Source organism: Phacochoerus africanus, chromosome 8 (genome assembly GCF_016906955.1).
Source record: "Phacochoerus africanus isolate WHEZ1 chromosome 8, ROS_Pafr_v1, whole genome shotgun sequence".
In the NCBI taxonomy this organism is placed as follows: Eukaryota; Metazoa; Chordata; class Mammalia; order Artiodactyla; family Suidae; genus Phacochoerus; species Phacochoerus africanus.
Genome location: NC_062551.1, coordinates 17,493,112 through 17,516,722, shown reverse-complemented (window position 1 = coordinate 17,516,722; position 23,611 = coordinate 17,493,112). Strand labels below are relative to the sequence as shown.

At 46.8% G+C, this 23,611-nt stretch overlaps 4 protein-coding genes and 1 long non-coding RNA gene across 9 annotated transcripts in view; 2 read left to right on the top strand and 3 right to left on the bottom strand.

Annotated features, from left to right (window-relative positions):
• Window positions 1–1,298: 1,298 nt before the first annotated feature.
• Window positions 1,299–10,084, bottom strand: COG8 (component of oligomeric golgi complex 8). Of its 2 annotated transcripts, XM_047790680.1 has the most exons (6): window positions 9,582–10,084; window positions 7,701–7,908; window positions 6,126–6,953; window positions 5,268–5,436; window positions 3,581–3,757; window positions 1,299–1,834 (listed from the first exon to the last, which is right to left on the bottom strand). In XM_047790680.1, exons 1-6 carry the CDS (start codon window positions 10,067–10,069, stop codon window positions 1,677–1,679), a joined length of 2,028 nt encoding a protein of 675 aa, XP_047646636.1. In that variant the 5' UTR covers window positions 10,070–10,084; the 3' UTR covers window positions 1,299–1,676. The 2 variants fall into 2 exon arrangements, with proteins under 2 accessions (XP_047646636.1, XP_047646635.1); XM_047790679.1 differs by lacking the exon at window positions 1,299–1,834 and having other exon boundaries at window positions 3,259–3,757.
• Window positions 1,976–3,120, bottom strand: PDF (peptide deformylase, mitochondrial). The gene is made up of 2 exons (XM_047790684.1): window positions 2,520–3,120; window positions 1,976–2,043 (listed from the first exon to the last, which is right to left on the bottom strand). Exons 1-2 carry the CDS (start codon window positions 3,118–3,120, stop codon window positions 2,036–2,038), a joined length of 609 nt encoding a protein of 202 aa, XP_047646640.1. The 3' UTR covers window positions 1,976–2,035.
• Window positions 3,610–7,567, top strand: LOC125132876 (uncharacterized). The gene is made up of 2 exons (XR_007136343.1): window positions 3,610–3,722; window positions 5,273–7,567. It is a non-coding gene; the product is annotated as an uncharacterized LOC125132876 (long non-coding RNA).
• The window catches only part of NIP7 (nucleolar pre-rRNA processing protein NIP7), a 36,646-nt gene continuing 22,965 nt past the window's right edge, over window positions 9,931–23,611 (top strand). The window contains exons 1-5 of one of the 4 annotated variants that reach the window (XM_047790687.1): window positions 9,931–10,309; window positions 10,429–10,515; window positions 10,612–10,750; window positions 11,545–11,685; window positions 22,737–23,016. In XM_047790687.1, the coding sequence (XP_047646643.1) occupies window positions 10,254–10,309; window positions 10,429–10,515; window positions 10,612–10,750; window positions 11,545–11,685; window positions 22,737–22,892 (579 nt within the window). In that variant the 5' untranslated portion in view covers window positions 9,931–10,253 and the 3' untranslated portion in view covers window positions 22,893–23,016. The other 3 variants (XM_047790689.1, XM_047790688.1, XM_047790690.1) reach the window with 3 other exon arrangements.
• Window positions 13,720–21,656, bottom strand: TMED6 (transmembrane p24 trafficking protein 6). Its single transcript, XM_047790685.1, has 4 exons — window positions 20,780–21,656; window positions 18,831–18,957; window positions 17,135–17,283; window positions 13,720–14,131 (listed from the first exon to the last, which is right to left on the bottom strand). Exons 1-4 carry the CDS (start codon window positions 20,990–20,992, stop codon window positions 13,898–13,900), a joined length of 723 nt encoding a protein of 240 aa, XP_047646641.1. The 5' UTR covers window positions 20,993–21,656; the 3' UTR covers window positions 13,720–13,897.

Below are 23,611 nucleotides of genomic sequence, written 5' to 3'. Positions count from 1 at the left end.
ATCTTTCCCCTGAGGCGCCGGGGAATTCCTTTTATTTTATTAGGTATTTGGATTTTGAAGACTTTGTTTGGTAAGAGCACTTGCATTGCAAAATTCAACAAAATCGAGATAAGACAAGTATGGAAAGAAGCTCCTTCACCTTTTGACAAAGCTCTGACAGAATCTTAAAGCTAAATACTGGTCAGCATGATGCTAGTGTACTTTTTCAGAGTAAGTGTGGTGATGAGGAAGTACAAGTTCTGCTTTCTGTTTCTGTCCATATTGTGACAGGAAGAGGCTCATTGCTCCTTCTCAACTACAGGCATTCCCCACTTTTCAAAAATCTACTTTACACCACTTTTATGAAAGATTTATATTAGTACCTGTTTTCACTAATGGAAAAGAAATTCAAATAAGATTTTCACTTTTACAAAAAAAAGTTGAAAGCTAAAACAGCATTCAGCTTGTTTTGTGGTGAGCCGTTAAAGAAATGGTGTGTACCCGCAGCTGCCAGGGTGGCATCGACAAGCTCTTTCCCTGAGAACTGCACTCAGCATCAAGTCCCCATAGCTTTGAACTGTGTTAGCATCTGTGCTTTATCTCAGTTTATTTTGTGCATCCATTAGCCAGACGTGTCCTAAAGTAATTGCTTCTTCCACTTATGCCATTTTGGCCTAGGAAAGATTTCATCAGAATGTTCTTCTTTCAGATCGTGTGTGAAAGGTTATCACCCCTCCCCAGCCCTGCTCCATGGCCTCCACCCAAAGAATGAGGCAAGTACCAGCTGCCTCAGAGATCTCAGCAGAAAAATCTCCCCCAGCTCTGTTACAGGTAGAAAGCAAAAGGTGGAGACCTAAACTATCCGAATCTGTTAAAAATGTATGAATACTCAGTTACATCAGCAGCATCACTGAACACTTCCATGAACTGGGGACATTCTGTCTTGTGTTTTACTTCTATAGGTAAACAGGTGTCGAAGACAAACACTCCGTAGTAACACACATACACGAGCCTTTTGTAAATATAAAAACTTGGTGAAAATGATCAATCATAGCCTTAATCCGCTTTTTTTTTTTTTTTTTTGTCTTTTTAGGGCTGCACCTGCAGCATATAGAGGTTCCCAGGCTAGGGGTCAAATGGGAGCCATAGCCACTGACCTAAGCCACAGCCACAGCCATGCCAGATTTGAGCCATATCTGCCACCTACACCACAGCTTACAGCAACACTGGATCCTTAACCCACTGAGTGAGGCCAGGGATCGAACCTGCATCCTCATGGATACTAGTCACATTCATTTCCACTGAGCCATGACGGGAACTCCTTAATCCACATTTTTAAACATAGCCTCCAGATGTTTTGGGATTACATTATTGTCAAATCTTGGCTTTGGGAATAGATGATACAGCTCTTCTAAAATGTCTACTGAGATTGGTTATTTACTTGGCCCCTTATCTCCATGTAAAATTGCCAGGAAATGTGTCCTTTCATTTAGGGGAGTTATTTTTAAGTTGAAAGCAATACATTGTCTGTAACTCATTTCAGGGCAAATATTTTTAACATCTGCCAACTCAGTCTGGCATGCATTGGCAGTCCACTGTCAGCAGAGCCAATACCAAGTCCATGTTAAGTAAGACATGCTCAAAGCTGAAATGTTTGCGTCTTGGTTTTCAGTCTCCTCAGACGAAGCAGGAAGGCTTTAGTCATTCACCTCCATCCAGTGGATATTTGTAAACGTCTTGCTGTCCATTTTATCAATGAACAGGCAGCCCTGTAAGTGGTCCATCTCATGCTGGATGATGCGGGCTGCCCATCCACTTGCCTGCCACACCACTGGCTCTCCTCTAGGGTCCAGCCCTGCAAAGGAAGTTACAACCTGGGTGAGGACATGCTGAACTGCATCATTTTCAACCTTCTTACCCTTTCCCTGCCCCTGGAAACATCAGAAAAAAATGCAGGCAGCAGCCCCTATACTTACTAGAAAAGATGTCTCAGCTCTGCCTCTTAACCAAGTATTCAACCTGGTTCCCAACTCTGACAGGTAGGTTGCTGGGCTCACTATGGGGCTGAGATGAGAAACGATCCTCTTGCTCAAGAGAAACAATCATCCCAACCCCAGCAAAGAACCACATTCTGCAAAACATCCCGTGCTATGACAGACAGGTAATGGCTGGGCAAAGATGGGTCCCACTTCTCCCACTCCACCAGGATGACAGATATTATTGGGGCAGGTGTGTGTGTGTAACAGAGTGAGCCAGATGGCACAGGGCAGAGGATGGGGTGTGAGCAAACAGCCGAACAGTCCTCCCTTCCAACCCCTGCTCCCGTCTGGCTCTGCTTTCACAGGCGCCTCCTGCCTCAACTCATTCCCTCAGTCCTGAATCTCCTCCCCTCCTGGGTCCTGCTGGTTAGCCATCAACATGTCTACACTTTAACAGGAACTTTGCGGAAACCCTTCCGTGGGATCTGAGGCCACCGCCTCCAAAGGCAGAAGAGACGCACGCGCTTACCCAGAAGCCCCAGGAACCCCACCGCCCAGCACCTGAGATCTGCACTGCCTGGAAGCGGGGCACGCAGGCCAAGAAGCCGGCGACGCTCTCGCAGCCCTCGGGGAAGGTGACCAGGCGGCTGTCCAGCACCCGCAGGCTGGGGTTCACGAACACGTGCAGGGGGAAGGGCTCCATCTGGCGGATCTCGCGCAGGCGCGGCGCGCAGGCGTGGAAGAGCGCGTTGGGGAACTCCAGAGCCAGCACCTGCAGCGGCACCCCGAGCTGCGGCGCGCTGAGGCCCACGCAGTGCCGGCGCCGCATCACCTGCACCAGCTGCTGCACCAGCCGCTGCAGCTCGGGCCCCGCCAGCTGCGCCGGCTCTACTGGGGCCGCCACGGCCCGCAGCGCCGGGTCCCCGACCTGGCACACGCGCGGGTACGGCGGCTCCGGCGCTCCCCGCACCAGACGCCGCACGTAGCGCCAGTAGGAGCGCGGGCGCGCTGGGCCCTCGGGTCCGTCCGGGACCGGCGTGGAGCTGCAGGCCCGGGCGCCGCCGCCCGCTCCCCGCTCTCCCCGCAGCAGGGCCGGCCTCACGCAGCAACGCGCCCGCGCTTGCAGCCACCCCAGCAGCACCACAGCCTTCACCCGATCCATGGCGCGTGGAGCAGAGCCGCCGGACTCCAGTCGCCAGGGACGCTGGGAAGCGTAGTCCTCGGCCGTTTCCGGGATCGCCGACGCCGCTCACACTGCGCAGCCCGCCTCTAGGTGACGTCAATCAACTTTACCGCTTAATTCCATTTCTGATAGTTTAATCAACCATTTACAGGAAGAATCAGGTTTCCCCTTCATTATGCCGTCGCAGCCTCGCCCTTGCCTGTCGGAGAGGAGGCACTGCAGGCCGCCTCCAGCCTAAACCCACGCGGCCACTCGCGTTCCCCGAGCCCTGCAGGCAGTCAGCCCCTAGGCTGCCCACCCCAGGACCCGCCGCACCCGGTTCTAGGAGCGGGAGGCGCCCGTTAAGTGCCCGCGCTGGGTTCGTCCGACAGCAGCGTCCCCGCGGATTCCACCTCCTCTTGCTGCGGGTCAGGGAAAGCTGGGGAGACAGGCTCGAGGTGTGGCCCTTCGGAAGAGGGTTCTGGTGCTGGAGCTGCGAGCTCCGGGACTAGCTCCTTCTCGTCCAGACAGAAGACCATCTCTTTCTTCGGCAGGATAAAGGCGAGAGGCTCGTGGACAACGCTGACGTTCACATGTCCAAGGTTTCCGTACTTGGGGAGCTGAGTGGGTGGAATGCCTGAACCAGATGGAAGGGAAAGTACAAAAAGCGTTAAATAAGTTTAAACAGTGATGTGTCACAAAAAAAAAAGAAAAACCACTTATTTCCTATTTCTATACAGTAAAAGTCATCTGTGTGATTCAGGACAGGAAGCTATACTCTAAAGCCAGCTGGGATGGTAATCGGGAAAAGCACTCGGAGTAGGGGGGATGGAGAAAATGCCAGCAGAGCCTCTGCAGACACCGGCTTCCCTGTGCCACGCCCAAAGGAAAGCCGGGGGCAGGCGGAGAGCAGCCACTCTGCGGGGGTGATCACTGGCCCACTGTGCCTTGGGCCTCCCAGAACCCCCTCACAGGCACAGAGAGAGCGGGCACATGGAGGTGAAGGCAAATTGGAAAAAAAAATTTTTTAAAAACACCTAAGATTTCCTGTCGTGGCTCAGTGGAAACGAATCTGAGCATTCCTGAGGACGCAGGTTCGATCCCTGGACTCACTCAGTGGGTTAAGGATCGGCGTTGCTGTGAGCCATGGTGTAGGTCCCAGTCGGGGCTTGATCCTACATTGTTGTGGCTGTGGGGTAGGCCTGCGGCTACAGCTGATTGGACCCCTAGCCTGGGAACCTTCATATGCCACGGGTGCAGCCCTAAAAAGACAAAAAACAAACACACAAAACCCTTCTGTAAATGTTTCATATCAATGGAATCATACCATATGTGGTTCTTTTGTGACTAGCTTTTTCCACTTAGCCAGAATATAAACATACTGTATGATTCTACTGATAAGAAGTGTTCAAAAAAGGCAGTTTTTTGCAACAGAAAGTTAAATGGTAGCCAGGGCCTAAGGCTGGGATTGGGGAATGAACACCAAGGATCTTTCTGGGGTGTTGGAAATATTCTGTTTTGTTTTTTTTTTGTCGTTGTTGTTGTTGTTGCTATTTCTTGGGCCACTCCCACGGCATATGGAGGTTCCCAGGCTAGGGGTTGAATCGGGGCTGTAGCCACCAGCCTACGCCAGAGCCACAGCAACGCAGGATCCGAGCCGCGTCTGCAACCTACACCACAGCTCACGGCAATGCCGGATCGTTAACCCACTGAGTAAGGGCAGGGATCGAACCCGCAACCTCATGGTTCCTAGTCGGATTCGTTAACCACTGCGCCACGACGGGAACTCCGGAAATATTCTAAAATCAGATGGTGGTAATGGATGCATACCTCTGTACATTTACTAAAAACAATGAATTTTACGAATAGGTGAATTACTTAGTATGTCAATTAATTAAATCAATAAAGTAATTTAAAAAATCTTTTTCAGAGTTCCCGTCATGGTGCAGTGGAAATGAATCTGACTAGGAATCATGAGGTTGCGGGTTCGATCTCCGGCCTCGCTCAGTAGGTTAAGGATCTGGCTTTGCTGTGGCTCTGGTGTAGGCCGGCAGCTACAGCTCCGATTGGACCCCTAGCCTGGGAATGTCATATGCCATGGGTGTGGCCCTAAAAAGAAAAAAAATCTTTTTCCTTGCTTTTCTTACCTAAGATCTGTGCTATCTGAGCTGGAGGAAAAAGGACTTGGAGACAGCGATTTAAATAAGGAACGAGGTCTTCCAGGAAGACAGTGCAGAACTGGAGGAAGAGCTCTTGCTCCCCACTGCTGAAGGCAGCCTCTTCAGAGCGATGGAAGGCCAGGATTACTTGAGTTACCTAAGAGAGAGGTACACCGTCAATCACTGGGTTAGTCCATCACCATCAGCAGTGATGCAGTTTTAATTAACATCCCTAATCAGCTGACTTTGGATTAATCAAAAAGGTCATGCTGGGTGGGCCTGACTTAATCAGATAAGCTTTCTTAAAAGACTGTAGACATGCCCCCAGAAGAGACTCAGACAGGAGAGATGTTCTCCCATTGGCCCTGAAGAATCAAAAAGCCACACTGTAAACTGCCCACAGAGTCAGGGGGTCTCTAGGAATTGAGGACCTCAGTCCTACAACTGTAAGGAACTCTGAATGAGCTTGAACGGAGGGGACCCCGAGCTCCAGATGAATCCACAGCTTGGCCAACACCTTGACTGCAACCTCGTGAGCAGAGGACCCACCCAGTTACGCTGTGCCTGGACTCCTGACCCACAGAAACTGAGATGTGATAAATGTAAGTTGTTTTAAGTGGCTGTTTGTACGATCTTATTATCTGGTAAAAGAAAACGAGTACATTACTGAATCATTACTATAGGTGAGCTTTGGATTGTTCTAGATCCCACAAAGGGAGACTAACCAGAGCTTCTCCACCAGAAAAAGCTCTGAAACTACACTAAACCTAAGTCAGCAGGCACCACTGTCTCATGGGCTGGTTTGTTAGACAAGTCTGGCTGCCCGTTACTAAAGAAGGTGCTCACCTTGGCAAGGGCATCCTCCAGGGCCCCAGTCACATCTGGTGCCAGGGCCACAGGACAGCAGAGGCGCAGATCATTGAAGGCAACTAGAATATTGTTGAGGAAGCAGGCAAGGGGCGGGAAGTCTAAGAGCACCATGGGCGGCTGTAGGGTCCCCGGCTGAGTGACGGGAATTGGAGCAGGCAGGTTACTGCTGCCCAGGATGGCTGGAGCCGAGATGAAGGTGTAGGAGTTCATTTCATCCTGGAACTTCTCCACTGCTTCCTGAATTGCTTTCTGGAAAGTGCTGATAGCCACTCGCTGAAAAACAGGAGCCAACTGACCCCGGAAATCAGCCCCTACCCGGCTGAAGGACAGCCCAAAGTACATGCACTGGCCCAGCAGAGAGTCCAGACGGCTGCCTATCCCTCGGTTGAGGTCAGCCTCCAGCATCTGTAGGAACTGCGAGATTTTCTGCAGCACCCAGCCATGGAAGATGGCACTCTCATTAACAGTGTGCTCACCCACAGCAGGGGGCAGCAGTGGGTCCTCGTCTGAGAAGATGGCACGGTACTGGGTGATGATATCAAATAGATGGACACGGCAGGCCTCAATGGTTTTCGTGATATGGAAATAGGGGTCGTCATTGGGGATGGCAGTCAGGATGGAACGGAGCCAAGCATCTCGGGCCTGCAGAAACTTGACCCTCAACTCAGCCTCAGTGAAGATATCCATTTGCCGGAGGAAGCCAATGACACGGAGGCAGGCGGGGAGCTGGATGTTGGTCCTCAGTTGTTGGATCAGCTGGCTCAGCATCAGTTGCATAGACTGGCGCACTTCATTCACAATGCTCTGGCGATACAGGGGGTGAGTGACCACGCTGAGACGGACATTCCTGGAACCCATTCAACTGCCCCGAACACCACAGACCAATATTTCCACTGCCTCCCCCAAATGGGAAGTGGATTTCCTAAGACTGCTGCACACAGGTTCGCCAACAGACATTTGGTTCACTGTGGCCTACAGGCCCTGCCTGGTTCTCCTGCCCTCACATGCTTCCTTATGCTGTCCCCTTACTCACTGCAACCCAGTCAGAATGGGTGTCTTTAAATTTCTAAACCTCCCCGCTCCTGAGCCCTCTGTACTTGTTCTTACCAATTTCTGGTTTGCTCTCCCCTACTCTTCCTGTGGCTGGCTTCTCATCACCTGGGTCATCAGCTTAAATGTCATTGCTCCAGAAGAGCCTTTCCTGACTACCTAGAAAAACCCACCTTAGTCTCCTTTCCCATTCCATGGTTTAAGACACTAATTGAAAGGATGCTATTTATTTGCCAACTATCAGTTTATATTCATGACAGCCTGTCTTTGTTCACATTGTATCCCCAGCACCTGGAAGAGATGACTTCCAGGAACATGATTAATATTTATCAGTTGATTGAATAAATGAATGTATATTTTATGATCAAGCCTGCCTGGCTGGCAGAAGCTGATGTGAAGCATGCAAGGAGTTTCCCTAAGGTTTCTGCCTAACGGTTCAGTGATGACCACAGAATTATAACAAGCACATCAGTTTGAGTCCTCTCTGGGCAAGTTGGCTACCTGGATGACAGGGATGGAGGAGTATTTCCTCTCCAGTCGGCGTACGTAGGCTGCAAGCTCCAGGGCCTCTTCATAATAGCTGTTCCGGACACAGGTGTCCATGAGCTGAGGTATCTCCAGGATTTCCAGGATTTCTGTGTGCCGGTTTAGAGTCAGGGTGTTCATCTGGCGATTGGAGCTGATCTCCTCAGCCTCTTTCACAAAATTCCTAGTAACAATCAGGAGAACGTTGGTGGTTCTGCATCCACCTTAACTGCAATTACCGAGCATTTACTATGAACTGGGCACTGGGCTGGATGATTTTTCTGATTTAATCTTCATACCACACTCATGAAGTTAAATACTTTTATCCTTGACAAATTTTTAACCCAAGACTTTAAGCAAGTTGTCCAAGATCACACAACTAATAAATGATAAAAAAAGGTTTGAACCCAGATCTGTCACTGAACAAGCTGTAACAAGGTAGTCTTTAGTTTCCTCATTGGTAAAACAGTAATAAGACCCACCTCATAAGGATGTGAGGATTAAATCAGATCATGTATATAAAACATTTAATGCAGAACCCGACACAGAGTAAATGTTCCTCTAATAACAGCTTTTTTTTTTTCCTTTTTTGTCTTTTTAGAGCCGCACCCACAGTACATGGAGGTTCCCAGAGTAGGGGTTCAATTGGAGTTGCAGCCACTGGCCTACACCACAGCTCATGGCAACACTGGATCCTTAACCCACTGAGGGAGGCGAGGGATCAAACCTTCGTCCTCATGGATGCTAGTCAGATTCATTTCCACTGAGCCACAGTGGCAACTCCAATGACAGCTATTCTTCTTTTCATGATGCCCTGCCTAACCTAGAAACTACAACCTTAACCCCAAGTTCCCTCAGCCTCTTAATCTTCTCCTATGCCACTGTCCATCCTTAGTTCCTGGTGCAGTCTCCATTTCTTCCCCGTAACTGTAAAGTCCTGCTTTATGAAGCTCCCTGTCTTTTGTAGGGTATTGGAAGAGTACAGAAGCCATGGTCAAATGTGCAAAGACAAAGAAAACTTGAAACTTTTATCATGAGAGGTTGGAAAGCAGAATTTGTGGATTGAGGTTCGAGAGAGGCAGAATATGGCTCAAGGAGATCCTGTCCTGGAGCAGTGGAAAGGAATTCGACTGGTATCCATGAGGACACATGTTTGATCCCTGGCCTCACTCAGTGGGTTGGGGATCCAGTGATGCCGTGATCTGTGGTGTAGGTCGCAGGTACAGCTTGGATCTTGCAATGCTGTGGCATAGGCTGGCAGCTGTTATCTCCAATTCGATCCCTAGCCTGGGAACTTCCTTATGCTGTGGGTTTGGCCTTAAAAAGGGAGGGGGGGGGGGAAAGAATATGGTTCAGATAGGAAGGTTTGTTTGGGTTTTTTTGGATAATTTTTACTGCCCCCGAATGAGAGGATTTCCTTGGCATTCTCCTATCAATGAAAGTTTTGGAGCCAACGACCCTGGTCCAAGCTATTTTGTGTACCTATGTGTTGTGTGTATATGTATGAAGGTGACAACTGTAGAGTGTTAATTATGTCAGACCCAGTGATAAGTGCTTTGCATGGATTCTCTACTTAGTGCTTAGCCCTACGAGGCTGCTGGGTTCCAATTTTGACTTCGAGACTTACTAGCTGTGCCTTGTGCCAGTCACTAACCTCTGTCTCGACTTCCTCATACACAAAATGGGAATAACAATACCTACCTCGAAGGCTGTTGTGACGTTTAAATGGATTAATAAAATGCTCAGATGAGAGCGTGGCACCTGGTAAGCGCTATCTAAGTGTTAGCTATTTCCCTCATCGTAAATATTAGCTGTCAACAGCTCTTAAAAGCCCCTTAAACGCTGGGCCCGCCGCACCTGCAGCTCTGCTGGAAGCTGGGCAAGCGGTCGAGCAGGCGGCCGAGCGACTCCTCCACGTCGCCAAAGAGGCGATGTATGCGCTCGGTGCACTCGGCGCCGCGGATGAAGGTCTTGTAGTTGGCGAAGGCCAAGTCGCGCGTCTGCTGCAGCAGCTGCGCTCGCTCCTCCGCCAGGCGCTCTGGCTCGCGCCGCAGCCGATCCAGCCCCGAGCCGCTCAACTCCCTGAGGTAGCGGCCCACGTCGGGCCGCTCCCGCCACTGGGCCTCTGGGAAGCGGTCCCGGAACAGCGATGCCAGGAGCCCTTCATCCTCCACCTCCCCGAGAGCAGCCGCAGTGGCCGTCGCCGTGGCCGAGGCCGCAGTTGAAGCAGGGATCGTCTCCGTCGCCGCCATCTTCTCAGCAGCGGCGTCCCTTCCCCTCCCGCTCGGCGAGGGCGCTGGCTCGGAATCCAGGACCGGAAGCAACGCCGCACTTCCGGTCTCCATGGCGCCTCACCCGGCCGGCTTGCTTTCCCCGCTGGTCCTCCAAGGCCGCGGGGCGCTCGCGTGACGAACGACGGGAAGGCAGCTAGAGAGGCCGGATTTGAGGTTGCCAAGGAGAGGCGGGAGGCTGGCCTTCCGTTTCCGGCGACTGAGGCACGAGGATCCGGTGTTCCAGCCCAGCGGGAAAATGCGGCCTCTGACTGAAGAGGAGACGCGTGTAATGTTTGAGAAGATAGCAAAATAGTAAGAACGCCCGGGGCAGATGAGGGAGTGTGTGCATGGCGGGGAGGGCTGTGGGTAGAGCGGGGCCGCGGGGCCGGGACGAGTCCGGGCGCAGCCTCCAGCCTCTTTTCTGCTTTCAGCATCGGGGAGAATCTTCAGCTGCTGGTTGACAGGCCCGACGGCACCTACTGTTTCAGGCTGCACAACGACAGGGTTTACTATGTGAGGTGAGGCGGGGCTGGGTAGGCAGCATGGACCCGGGTGGAGGCCTGGGTCCCACCAGCCTCCCTTATCTGACACCTCCTTCTTCCTTACCCCTTCAGTGAAAAGATCTTGAAATTGGCCGCCAATATCTCTGGTGACAAGCTGATGTCGCTGGGAACGTGCTTTGGAAAATTCACGAAGACCCACAAGTTTCGGTTGCACATCACAGCTCTGGATTACCTAGCACCTTATGCCAAGGTTTGTGGGGGGTGGTTTTCAGCCCGCTTCTAGGGATGGGGGCGGTCTAGGCTGAGGGCCACATCAGACTGCAGGTAATTGGGCACCTGCGTTAGTCCCTGAGTGCCTAGGATCAGTGCCAGCACCTGGAGATGTTCCTACATCTTGCTGCTTGGGCGTGGTTGGGGCTGCGTAGTGATTGGAGTAGTATCTCCAGCAAAGTAGAAAAGCCTTTTCTGATCTAGTTCAAGAGGAAAAAGTAAATAGGAGGCTGTGGTGAGGAGCATAGTGGGATCCATAAAAAGCCGTTAAACTGTCCGTGGGAAAGGTCGATTGTAGAGTTGAAGGAACCTCCTAGCAGTTCTGAACAGTTTGAGGGAAGCATGCCTTTTTCTTTCTTTTCCTTGAAATTTGTATTATGAGATAAATGAAGTACAGGGATGAAGTATACAGCATGGGGGAGTTCCTGTTGTGGCTCAGCGGTTAAGGAACCCGACCAGTATCCATGAGGATGCACGTTCTATCCCTGGGCTCAGTGGGTTAAGGATTGGACCTTGTGGTGAGCTGTGGTGTAGGTTGCAGAGGCAGCTCAGATCTGATGTTGCTGAGGCAGCTGCAGCTGCAATTTGGCCCCTAGCCTGGATAGTTCATATGCTACGGGTGTGGCCCTAAGAAGACAAAAAAAAGAAAAGAAAAGAAAAAAAACTTTGTTCATAAAGAAAGAAAAAAATTAACCATAGATTCAGCAGCTAGCTTGTCTGCAGGCATCTAACTATTTTTATTATGTCTCTTGGATGTAATTCTTTGTATTGTAGTATAAAGTGTGGATAAAGCCTGGAGCAGAGCAGTCCTTCCTGTATGGGAACCATGTGCTGAAATCTGGACTTGGTCGAATCACTGAAAATACTTCACAGTACCAGGGAGTTGTGGTGTACTCCATGGCAGACATCCCTTTGGTGAGTACATGTGGTAGCTGTTAAAAAATCAAGTATCTTTTTGTTTAAGAAGGATGTATTTTCAATCTTCACTTGAGAGACTAAGTTCTCAGCACCTTTTGAAGTCCTCAAAGAACTGTTTTTTTCATCTGTGTTATTTCCAAATCTTAATGCGTGCTCATCGAATGACTTGAGTGAATCAGTGTCTCTTCTTTTGAATCCCAGGGTTTTGGGGTGGCAGCAAAGTCTACACAAGACTGCAGGAAAGTAGACCCCATGGCGATTGTGGTATTTCATCAAGCAGACATTGGGGAATATGTGCGGCATGAAGAGACATTGACTTAAAACGAAGTCATCGAGAGGACTTAAGGCTGTGTGGAAGGGCCTAGCTTTTCCTGTGTCTGTGTAGGCTCCACCATCATGGTGAATTTTGTCAACACTGACCTCTTCAGGGACTTCTTAGTTTAACATTCTATCATGGACAAATCCAGGCTGGATTCTTACTATGCAGAAGTGGCTCAAAAATGGAGTTTCGGATCTTTGTGATTGTGACTCAATAGAAATCTGTGTTTTATGTTTGAATCAGAGGGCTTCTTGTTTTGAGTAACAGGTTCTAAATTGTTGGACCCGAGGACAAGAATAGCGTACTTTTGTTATCTATGATAACACTGTTATCCAAACACAAACATAATGGATTTCCTTAATAATTTATTAACACTGTGAAAGATAGATATTGCCATATCAGAATAGTAGACTGTGGGGATTTTACAAATGAAATTTGGATAAAATAGTAAGAGCAGTGTATTCTGTTGCTTTATGGTAGGTGCTGTGTGGTATGGAAGAAAAACTTGGATTCAAACACTGCTTCTGACACTTACTAGCTGTATGGCTTTAGATGAGTCGTTAAACTTTAATAAGATTCATTTCCTTCTTTTGTTTTAAAAAAACAGAACTGTCTTTCTAAGCATGGCTTTTAGAATTAGAAATCATGATTGTAAAGTACCTAGTACAGTGCCTGGCAAAATTGAATAAATGGTAAGAATTATTTTTATAATGCTTATACTGAATATTTCTGTTATTAAGAGTAGCATCGTATGACTATAATTTGATATGTTATCCTGGCTTTTACAGGTGGTTTTCTTGATTTTTCTTTTTCTTGAATGGTATGATTCCAGGCCAAATGTTACTTTTTATCACCTTCGTTTCCTAAAACAACTTCTCTTTTAAGTGTTTTGTTTTAATTGAAATTTTTTTATTGAAGTGTAGTTGATTTACAGTAGTTTGTTAGTTTTCAGGTGTACAACAAAGTGATTTGGGTATATGCATATACACACCCATATATATATCCTCATAAATACTTGACTAGGTAAAAAGCACTAATCAGAGACCCTGACATAATTCAGCTCCTCCATTCTTCCCCCATGCCTTCCAAAATTAATTTTAGAATTATTAAAATATTTTTAAATGAAAAACATTAAGACAAAAGCTTTTAAACTACCTGTATTGTAAATGAATTTTTAAGTTAACATATTGCTTACTTTAAATTCTAAAGGTGACATCTCTTAAAAATAAAGCTTTTTTTTTTTTTGGAGTTCCCATTGTGGTGCAGCGGAAGTGAATCCAACTAGGAACCATGAGGTTGTGGGTTTGATCCCTGGCCTTGCGCAGTGGGTTAAGGATCTAGTGTTGCTGTGAGCTGTGCTGTAGGTTGCAGACACGGTTTGGATCTGGTGTGGCTGTGGCTGTGGTGTAGGCCGGCAACTGTATAACCGTTTCAACCCCTAGCGTGGGAGCTATGCTGTGGATGTGGCCCTAAAAAGCAAAATAAATAAATAAAGCATTTTTCAATTACAAAACACTCTACCAACTCCTATTTTTGTATGCAGTACCCAGTTTTATATTTTTTTGTCCCATTTTTTTCAACTCTTCTCCCGTCCAAGCTTCTCTGTTAATTTCTAAGTAGGCATAGAGAAAGTCAAGGGACTGCTGTATTATGGGTAATGTCTTGATAATAGCATTTGATGCATATGTTAGAAATAGCCAGCATCCAAACTTACACATTTATTTTATTGTCATTTCCCTGTGTGGTTGAGAGCAATAGACTACATCTTTCTAACAAGAAAACTTGATTTTTTTTTTTCCCCCAAAAAACTTTACAAAGGTGATTTGACTATAGCTTCGACAAAGCTTGTGCCCCAGAAGAAAAGAGCCAGGGCACCGTATTTGCTGGAGTTTAGCATCTTGGCTTCTTTGTGTCTGTGGTCGTTGGGATGTTGAAGAGACGCTTCAAGAAGTAGAGCTGCAGGATCCCAGAAAGAACAATAACAAGGCTCTGGGCTGTCGACCACCAATTCACATAGTTATAGTTTGATTGGAGAAGAAAAAAGTCAGCCGTTTTTCTCATGCGGGCAAAGTTATAGTATCGCCACATGTGAAAGATGTTGCGCTGCACCTTCCGTGTACTCTCCTGTGAGACAAGATGAAATACAGGCAGGGCTCCTCCCTATGCCTTATCTAGCCTCGCCTGGGTACCCACCAGCACTAAACTCATTTATCTGGAAGTTGGATAACTTACTCATATGACCTTATGATATGACATAAGTTGGCAGTTACAGTTGTTGATATATGCTAATTTTGTTGCAGAAATGGCCTGGACTTTAATTTTTAAAAAATAATTTTTATAATGAAAAACTTGAGTGTTGGGAGTTCCCTTAGCATCTCAGCAGTTAATGACCATGATCCATGAGGATGTGGGTTCGACCCCTCGCCTTGCTCTGTGGGTTAAGGATCTGGCGTGGTGAGCTGTGGTCTAGGTCGCAGATGCAGCTTGGATCCCATGTTGCTGTGGCTGTGGAGTAGGCTGGCCACTGTAGCTCCAATTCGACTCCTAGCCTGGGAACTTCCATATGCTGCGGTGCAGCCCCTAAAAAGCAAAAAAATAAAACAAAACAAAAATCGAGTGTTGAGGAGTTCCCATTGTGGCTCAGTGGTTAACGAATCTGACTAAGAATCATGAGGTTTGGGGTTCGATCTCTGGCCTCACTCAGTGGGTTAAGGATCTGGCATTGCCGTGAGCTGTGGTGTAGGTCGCAGATGCAGCTCAGATCCCTAGTTGCTATGACTGGCGTAGGCCGGCGGTACAGCTCCAATTAGATCCCTAGCCTGGGAACCTCCATATGCCACGGGTGCGGCCCTAGAAAAGGCCAAAAGGCAAAAATAAAAAAATAATAAAAACACCTTGAATGTTGAAATTAGAAAGCTCTTCCAGAATATCTAGATTTAGACATGTTCTGAGCACATCTTTGCCTCTCCTGGTGATATCTTCAAATCTTTGTATCTAATAGAGATAAAGCCCTGTGATTTTTTTTATTAAAGGGCCAGACAATCTCTGTTGCAGTTACTAAACTGCCACTGTAGCACGAGAGCATCCATAGACAATATGTAGTTAGCTGTTCCTCAGTATCTTTGGGGAGATTGGTTCCAGGACCTACAGTGGATGCTCAAGTTGCGTAGTCAACCCTCCATATCAGCAGATACAGAGGGCCAACTATAATTGCAAATGAGCATGGCTGTGTTCCAGTAAAATTTCATTTACAAAATCATGCAGTGGGCTTTTATGCACCAAGAAGAGTATCAAGAAAGTGAAGACAGGAATTCCCTTGTGGGCCAGTGGATTAAGGATCTGGCATTGCTGTGGCTCTGGTTACAGATGTGGCATGGGTTCAGTCCCTGGCTGGGGAACTTCTGCATGCCATGGGTGAGGCGAAGAAAAAAAGAAAAGTTCCCAAAGAATGGGAGGAAGTACTTGCAAATCATATATCTGATAAGGGATTTGTATCCAGAATATGTAAAGAACTCTTAGAACTCACCAATAAAAAGACAATCAGGAGTTCCACTGTGGCTCAGCAATAATGAAGCTGACTAATATACACGAGGACACAGGTTCTATCTCTGGCTTCACTCAGCAGGTTAAGGATCTGATGTTGCCGTGAGCTGTAGTATAGGTTGAAGATGCAGCTCAGATCTGGCATGGCTGTGGCTGTGGTGTAGGCCAGCAGCTATAGCTCCAGTTCGACCCCTAGCCCGGGAACTTCCATATGCTGTGGGTATGGCCCTAAAAAGACAAAGACAACCAGATTTTTAAATGGGCAAAGGATCTGAATAGACATTTCTCCAAAGAAACTATACAGAAGGCCAAAAAGCACATGAAAAGATGCTCAATATCATTAGTCATTAGGGAGATACAAATCAAAAACCACACACCCTAGGATGGCTGTAGCAAGAAGGACAATAATGTTCTAGCAAGGATATGGAGAAATTGCAAGCCTCATACACTGCTGGTGGGAGTGTAAAGCTGTTTAGCCACTGTGGAAATTAGCAGATCCCCATCTAAGTTAAAAAGTTACCAAAGAATATACCACTTAGCTGTGTACAAAAATGAAAACATATTCACACAAAAATTTTATGTAAATGCTTATAGCAGAATTATTCATGATAGCCAAAAAATGAAAATAACCCATATGTATACCAGCTGATAAATGGGTAAAATGCGGTATATGTACACAATAGAATACTATTCATAAAAAGGACTAAAGTAGTAATACATGCTACAATGTGGATGAACCTTGAAAACATGCTGAATGAAAGAAGCCAAACACAAAAGGCCACATTGTATGAGCCCACTCCTATGAAATGTACAGAACAGACAAATCTATAGAGACAGAAAGTAGATTAGTGAGGGATTATCCAGGGCTGGAGGGCATAGAGAACAGAGAGCGAATAATAGGTATGCAGTTTCTTTTTGGGGTGATGAAACTGTTCAGGAATTCAGTGCTGGTAATGGTTGCAGGAACTTGTAAACCACTAAGCTGTACACTTGAAATGGTGAGTTATATCTGAATTAAAACCAAACAGGCAACGGGCCAGATTTGGCCTGTGAGCCATTATTTGCCAATCCCTGGCATAAAACAAGTGAGGAATTTCAAGAGCTTCAAGTCACAAAATTAAGGGCTTCAAATCCCTTTGCCTGTTTGGTTTTTACCCAGATGAGCCCTCAGTCAAATATTTCTCCCATGATATAAATTCCAATCTTCCCTCCAAATTTTGTTTGGTTTTTTGTTTTTTGTTTGTTTTTTTTTTTCTTCAGGTTTTGTTTTTTTTTTTCCCCTTTTGCTTCTTAGGGCCACACCTGCAGCATATGGAAGTTCCCAGGCTAGGGGTCGAATCAGAGCTGTAGCTGTGGGCCTACACCACAGCCACAGCAACACAGGATCTGAGCCGCATCTGCAACCTACACCACAGCTCACAGCAATGCCAGATACTTAACCCACTGAGCAAGGCCAGGGATCAAACCTGCGTCCTCATGGATACTAGGGTTGGGTTTGTTACTACTGAGCCACAGTGGGAACTCCTCTTCCCTCCAAGTTTAAAATCAGTTTCCATGGATGTTTCTCTCCCACAAAACAGTTACCTCAATTGCATCCAGAGTGTCATTCAGTTGTTTTCTTTCACTCTCTTTGTGGTCCGTCTCAGGTCCCTCATAAAAGACTCCAAAATTGAGGTACACTTGCACAGAACCAAAGCGATTTTGCTGATTTTTTAGACAGAGCTGATAGAAACCTGTAGGAATCCCTAGATCATTACCAGGTCTTGATCTCTTTGTTGCTCTCCCACCATCTACATTTCCCTGGAGATAGCTGTTCTCCAGGATTAATTGTGCTACTATAGCACCTTCTTCTTACTTAGGAAGCCCAAAAATCCGGTTTTTGATGCGGAAGATACTGATCTTGCATGAAACTTACTTGGCTAAATATCATTTATAATAATTATGCTTTGCCAATTAGTAACTATATACTGGGTGGAAAAAACATTGTTTTCTTCCTCCTTTTCAACCTGTTATTCCCATATCTCTTAAGGAATTTCTGCTCAGCAAATGGAGTGAAAATTAAGAGCATAGTGTTTGCCTGCCTGTACACCGTTAGAGCTGGGATACCATCTTAAACTTGAAACTAGGGAGAAATTGCTGCTTTGTGAATGAAGAGGCTATGGTTTGGAGGTATGCACTGGTGCTGGTTCTCAACCAGGGGTTGCCTCACGGGTGGCGGTGGGGGAGGAGTGGGGTGGAGCAGCATTAGAAAAGTGTGGCAATGGAGTTCACGTTGTGGCGCAGTGGTTAACGAATCCGACTAGGAACCATGAGGTTGCGGGTTCGGTCCCTGCCCTTGCTCAGTGGGTTAACGATCCGGCGTTGCCGTGAGCTGTGGTGTAGGTTGCAGACGCGGCTCGGGTCCCGCGTTGCTGTGGCTCTGGCGTAGGCTGGTGGCTACAGCCCCGATTCAACTCCTAGCCTGGGAACCTCCATATGCCGCGGGAGCGGCCCAAGAAATAGCAACAACAACAACAACAAAAAAAGACAAAAGACAAAAAAAAAAGAAAAGTGTGGCAGTATATTTGATTGTCAGAATGAATGGAGGGTCCCGCTGCGATGTGGGGACCAAAGATGCAAAATAAAAATGCTGACAATCCTGTGCTATACATTGAAGGATTGTTTTATGTCCTTGTTGAGAAACACTGTCTTTTGTTGTACACTTGGCTGGTAGAGAGGACAGGTAAAACCGACTGGTGCTGTTCAGGGTAAGGACTTGTTCTGGCTGTAGGAATTTTCTAGTGACTGGAGAGGTGCTTCGTTGTAGAATGTGGATATTTTTCATGGCCATGCACTTCCTTTTGTTCTGAGTCTGCTTTTTGGTAACTGGCTCAAGTGTCCTTATGACTGGAAAGAAATATCCTATGATAAATTTATTAATTGGAATTCTGTATCATAAATGGATCTGCCTATTTTGATCACTTTCCCGTAACCTGGTCAGTTGGAGATGACCAGATAAAATTGAGCTTCTGGACCCTGGAGTTGTAATAAGAGTCACCTGGAAACTGCCTCCAAAGTGCCAGTGGGCTGCTGATTAATGTGCTTGGCCATTGGCATTTTCCACAAAATCTAGTTTTTGGTGTCGAAGGCTAAATTTCTTTTCCTACTATTTCACCATCCATTTGTGAATACGCCACAGGGTTTTTATACTTCCGGTACTTAATTTCAATATTTCCTCACTATTTTCCAAGTTTCAAAGAAACATGTGATTATTGTAATAGCCGTGATGATGAAAACAGACCTGTCTCTTGGGTAGAGAAGTTAATCTGGCCCCGAACATTCTTAGAGGTGTCTATGAGGAAACCCTGTGGGGTATGTGCGGTGGCAGCAACATGCCGGTCATGTGACATTCCCACTGTCCGCTGAACCTGCCAAGACACATTAAAGAGGGAGAAAAGTCGCTGCTCCATCATCAGGAAGTGAGTTGAATGGTGAGACTGACCCCGAGTGACCATCAGCACTGTGGTTCCCAATCAGGAATGGTACCACCCAAGCCCCTACTTTGGATTTGGGTTGAGACGATGGTGGTGTGAGTAGGGGAGGGGACAGCGATACTGAACATCCTGCCATGTTAGAAGCAGTATTGCAGGACAAAGAATTGCCCAGAATGCCAGTAGCACCCCTAGTAAGACATGTCTCAGACCATAGTATAGCTGGCAGGTATTAGTAGGTATGTATGAATCTGGCTGTAGAATTCTTGGCTAAACTTGCTTGATGTTGACTTCTTTGGTAGTATCCTAGCCTTGGGCTCATGTGATACTTGATGGCAAATACTTTAGGCACTCAGTAGGTACTTCTGCTCAAGCTGGGTCTTGATAAACCCAGGCTACAGTGAGCTGACTGGTAGCTGCTATTTTATTTTAAATTCAGAGATTAAAAAAAATCTCTGATAAGTTAGTTTAAAATAAATATTAAGCTACTCTGGAGTGGAAGAAGATCAATATAGTCTTTTATTGTGTAAATAAAATTTAGGTTTCTAAGATAAAAAAAGAAACAATGGAGCTCCTGTGGTGGCTCAGCAGATTAAGAACTCGACATAGTATCTGAGGATACAGGTTCAAACCCTGGCCTCACTCAGTGGGTTAAGGAGCCAGTGTTGCCATAAGCTGCAGTGGAGGGTGCAGATGTGGCTCGGAACCTGCATCGCCATGGCTGTGGCACAGGCCTCAGCTGCAGCTCCAATTCAACCCCTAGTCCAGGAACTTCCATATGCCGCAGGTGCAGCCCTAAAAAGAAAAAACAAACAAGCAAAAAAAACAAAGGAGATGAACAGCTTCTAAGTTTATCCAGACCACCCTTGGATACCTGGTGTACGACCACAGCATGGATTAAAGTACTTGGCCTCTGGAGTTCCCGTCGTGGCTCAGTGGTTAACGAATCCGACTAGGAACCATGAGGTTGCGGATTCAATCCCTGGCCTTGCTCAGTGGGTTGAGGATCCGGCGTTGCCGTGAGCTGTGGTGTAGGTCACAGACATGGCTTGGATCTGGTGTTGCTGTTGCTGTGGCTCTGGCGTACGCTGGCAGCTGTACCTCCAATTAGACCCCATAGCCTGGGAACCTCCATATGCAGCGAGTGCAGCCCTAAAAAGACAAAAAAAAAAAAAAAAAAAAAAACTACTTGGCCTCTGAACAGGCAACTTGAAAACATTTACATTCCAAAAAGAAATTGGACTGTCTGACAGAATAGAGGAAACCTGAGCCAGTGATTCTCTAATTTGCTGGAATTACCCCTAAAGGCAAGAGAGTAAATGCTGCTCCCCTAGCCTCATAAACTGAAGCATCTTTGAAATCTCTGGGTCTGTCTCCAAAATTAGTGTGACTTTTCATTCAACGTGGTACCATATCCATGTTGTTTTAATATTTTTAAAATATATTCTTTTCCCTCTTATCTCCAAATGCAAGTAAGTGGGATGATTACCTTTCCAGGAAGAGGCACCTGGTTTGTCCCATGACTTTTGAGTGCAGTTTCACAGCCCCCAATTTGAGAAGCCAAGCCATATGTTTTAGTGATTCACACATCAAGAGTTTCCAGCTAACTGCAGCCTGATTTCATTAACAGGTAGGGAGTCACAGCATACAAGTCAACTAGAACCTTGTGTTCATTTAAAACATGACCCCCATTACAAAAGGAAGTTAACAAACAAGAAAAACAAGTCCCCAGTATGGCCAGAGGGGCCCAGGTACCTACCTCATAACTGAAATAGAAATATCCGGTCTGGTGGGCAAATTGCCAGAAGCATTCTGTGCCTCCTGGAGGGATCATGATGGCAAAGTCATGCTGATCCGCTCCCCGGAAGAGTGGCTGATCTCCGGAGCCACTAAGGGGTCCTGTCTTCTGGCTCCTAGCAGAAGTTACTAGGTTCAGAACCACCAGTCCAGCTCCAAAGAGCAGGGGGAACATGCTGCTCTCCAGAGATTCCTCTAACTGCCTGCAGCCCCTGGAACCAAGGCGTTTAGACAGCTGCTGGGGTAATCATTAACTCCTCAAGGCACACCTAGGCCAGTCTCAGGGCCACACACAGATATTCCAGAATAGAACTGGCATGATACCCCGTGTTTGGCTCACAGGAAGAAAGTTTTGACTTTCACCTCAAAAACTCAGTGGCTTACCAAACCTACTTCACGGTACCAGGTAGAATCTACTACTTCAGAAGAGAGATTTCCAGCCTTCTTTGGGCTGTCATTTTTCAGTTCTCACCTCTTGGGGATAACCCTTTTGGGCAAGTTTTTATTTGCACCCATCTGCATGTACCGACTCATTTCTCAGTACACAGTGGTTGGGGAGATTTTTCTCTCCTACACGTATCAAATTGCTGAAGGATACCTGTTGCTCCTCTAACACACGTGGGTCAACACCTGTTTCCATGGACTTCTTTCTGCCCAGTGCTACAGCTTAAGAGAGCAAAGCGCAACATGGAAGTATGTGCAGAAATTTAAATGGATGAATAGAGACAGTAGTCAGATCCTTCCACTACTAATCCTCAGCCTTCTGCTACCTTCCACCTACTGACACATTCATCTAAAACCATGTAGGAGGAGTTCCTGCTGTGGTGCAGTGGGATTGGTGGCATCTCTGTAGCGCCAGGACGCAGGTTCAATCCCTGGCCTGGCCTGGCCAGTGGGTTAAAGGATTTGGCATTACCATAGCTATAGTGTAGGTCACAACTGTGGCTCAGATGTGATTCCTGGCCCAAAAACTTCATATGCTGCAGTGAGGCCAAAAAAAGAAACAAGTAAATAAATACATAAATAAACTATATAGGAGTTACCAGTGTGGTGCAGTAGGTTAAGGACCTGGCTGGCGTTGTCACTGCAGCAGCTTGGGTTCGATCCCTGGCCATGGAGCTTCCACATGGTGTGAGCATGGTCAAACCAAAAAAACAAAAAACGGAGGAGTTCCCATTGTGGCGCAGCAGAAACGAATCCAACTAGGAACCATGAGGTTGCGGGTTCAATCCCTGGCCTTGCTCAGTGGGTTAAAGATCCGGTGTGAGCTGAGGTGTAGGTTGCAGATGAGGCTCAGATCTGGTGTGGCTGTGGCATAGGCTGGCAGCTGTAGCTCTGATTCAGCCCCTGGCCTGGGAACCTCCATATGCCATGGGTGTGACCCTAAAAAGCAAAAATAAAATAAAAAACCACTATACAAGACCCAAAAAACCTGTTCAAAACTCACTTACAGACTCTTGTTCAAACCCAAACTTTTGTTCTTTTATCTGTGACTTCTTCAGCACCCACAGGGGAAAAGAGGCTCATTGAACACCCACTGACTTCACGGCTGGCACTGAGCTAAGAGATTTACCTGAATCTTATAACGGCCTTCAAGGGCAGTATCATTACCTACTACATTAGAGATGAGGAAATGGACATCCAGAGATTGCAGTGGCTAACTCGCCATCTACAGGCACAGCTGGCATAGCCTGAGCCCTGAATGGGCCTCACATTCTTACCCATCAGGACAGTGTGTCATTCTCTGAGTTCTGACAACGTCTAAATGTTCTTATCTTAGCCATAATCTTAAAAAACAAAACAGCATGAGTACCTGCTAACTAAGTATTGCTTCAGAAATGTATCACGTTGACTTTAAGTGGTAACTGTCACAAGCTGTGTTTTACGTTATGAAGAACAGACTTCATGATTGTGTTCAGTTCCAGCAAAGGCCAGATGACACCACAGTGCTCTGGAGGGACAGTGGCTCTGCCGCAGTTGCGCCAAGGTGGAGGTGGGAGAGACTGGGATCATTCTCAGTACACAGTGGCACCGGCATCATCCCCGCTGGAGTCCCGCCACCGCCACCGTCCTAACACTACTCACGTCATGAGCATCGACTTCAGCCAAACAATCATCAGTTCATGGTTCTACAGAAACTGTTGGCAGTTTGTACACATTTCATAACACTATAATAAAAATAACATTGAAGTTACGATAGAAAATGTTAATGGGTCTGTGCTTTTCTCAGATTTGAGAAACACTGCTTAGAATATATTGCTTCCTTATATGTATCGGTCTCACTCTTTTCCCTAGAGAGCACCCACCTAATGATGTGAGAGTGGAAGGGGAGAAAGCTGCATTCTAAAGCTTGGTTTGGAGGGAGAGTAGCCTCACCCAGATGGAGCGGAGATCCAGTTCTCATCGTCTCAGTGTGGTTTCGTTTGGGGTTAACTGCTGGAAACAGCAGGACCAAACATGTACTTCACAGTAATAAAGCTGTATAAAGGCTCCACATTTTAACTGCAGGATGAATTTTTAACCTTAGCATTTCTTTACATCTTGCCTTTCACTCACTCAGAAGTGAGAAAAAAGGAATTCGTTTGACTCCAGAGGTATGTTACGTGAGGAAACAGAGGAATTAGGAGGAAACCTCCACATGGCATGGCTTTGAAGGGTTTGAACATCCAATTGTTTGACATCCCCTTCTTCACACAGACAACATGGTGTAGCAAAGCTTACTTAACATTTTCCTACTTCTGTCTTTTCAGCTGCAATTAAATAGCTACTTAACTTTGAGAGAAGCAAGACTTTA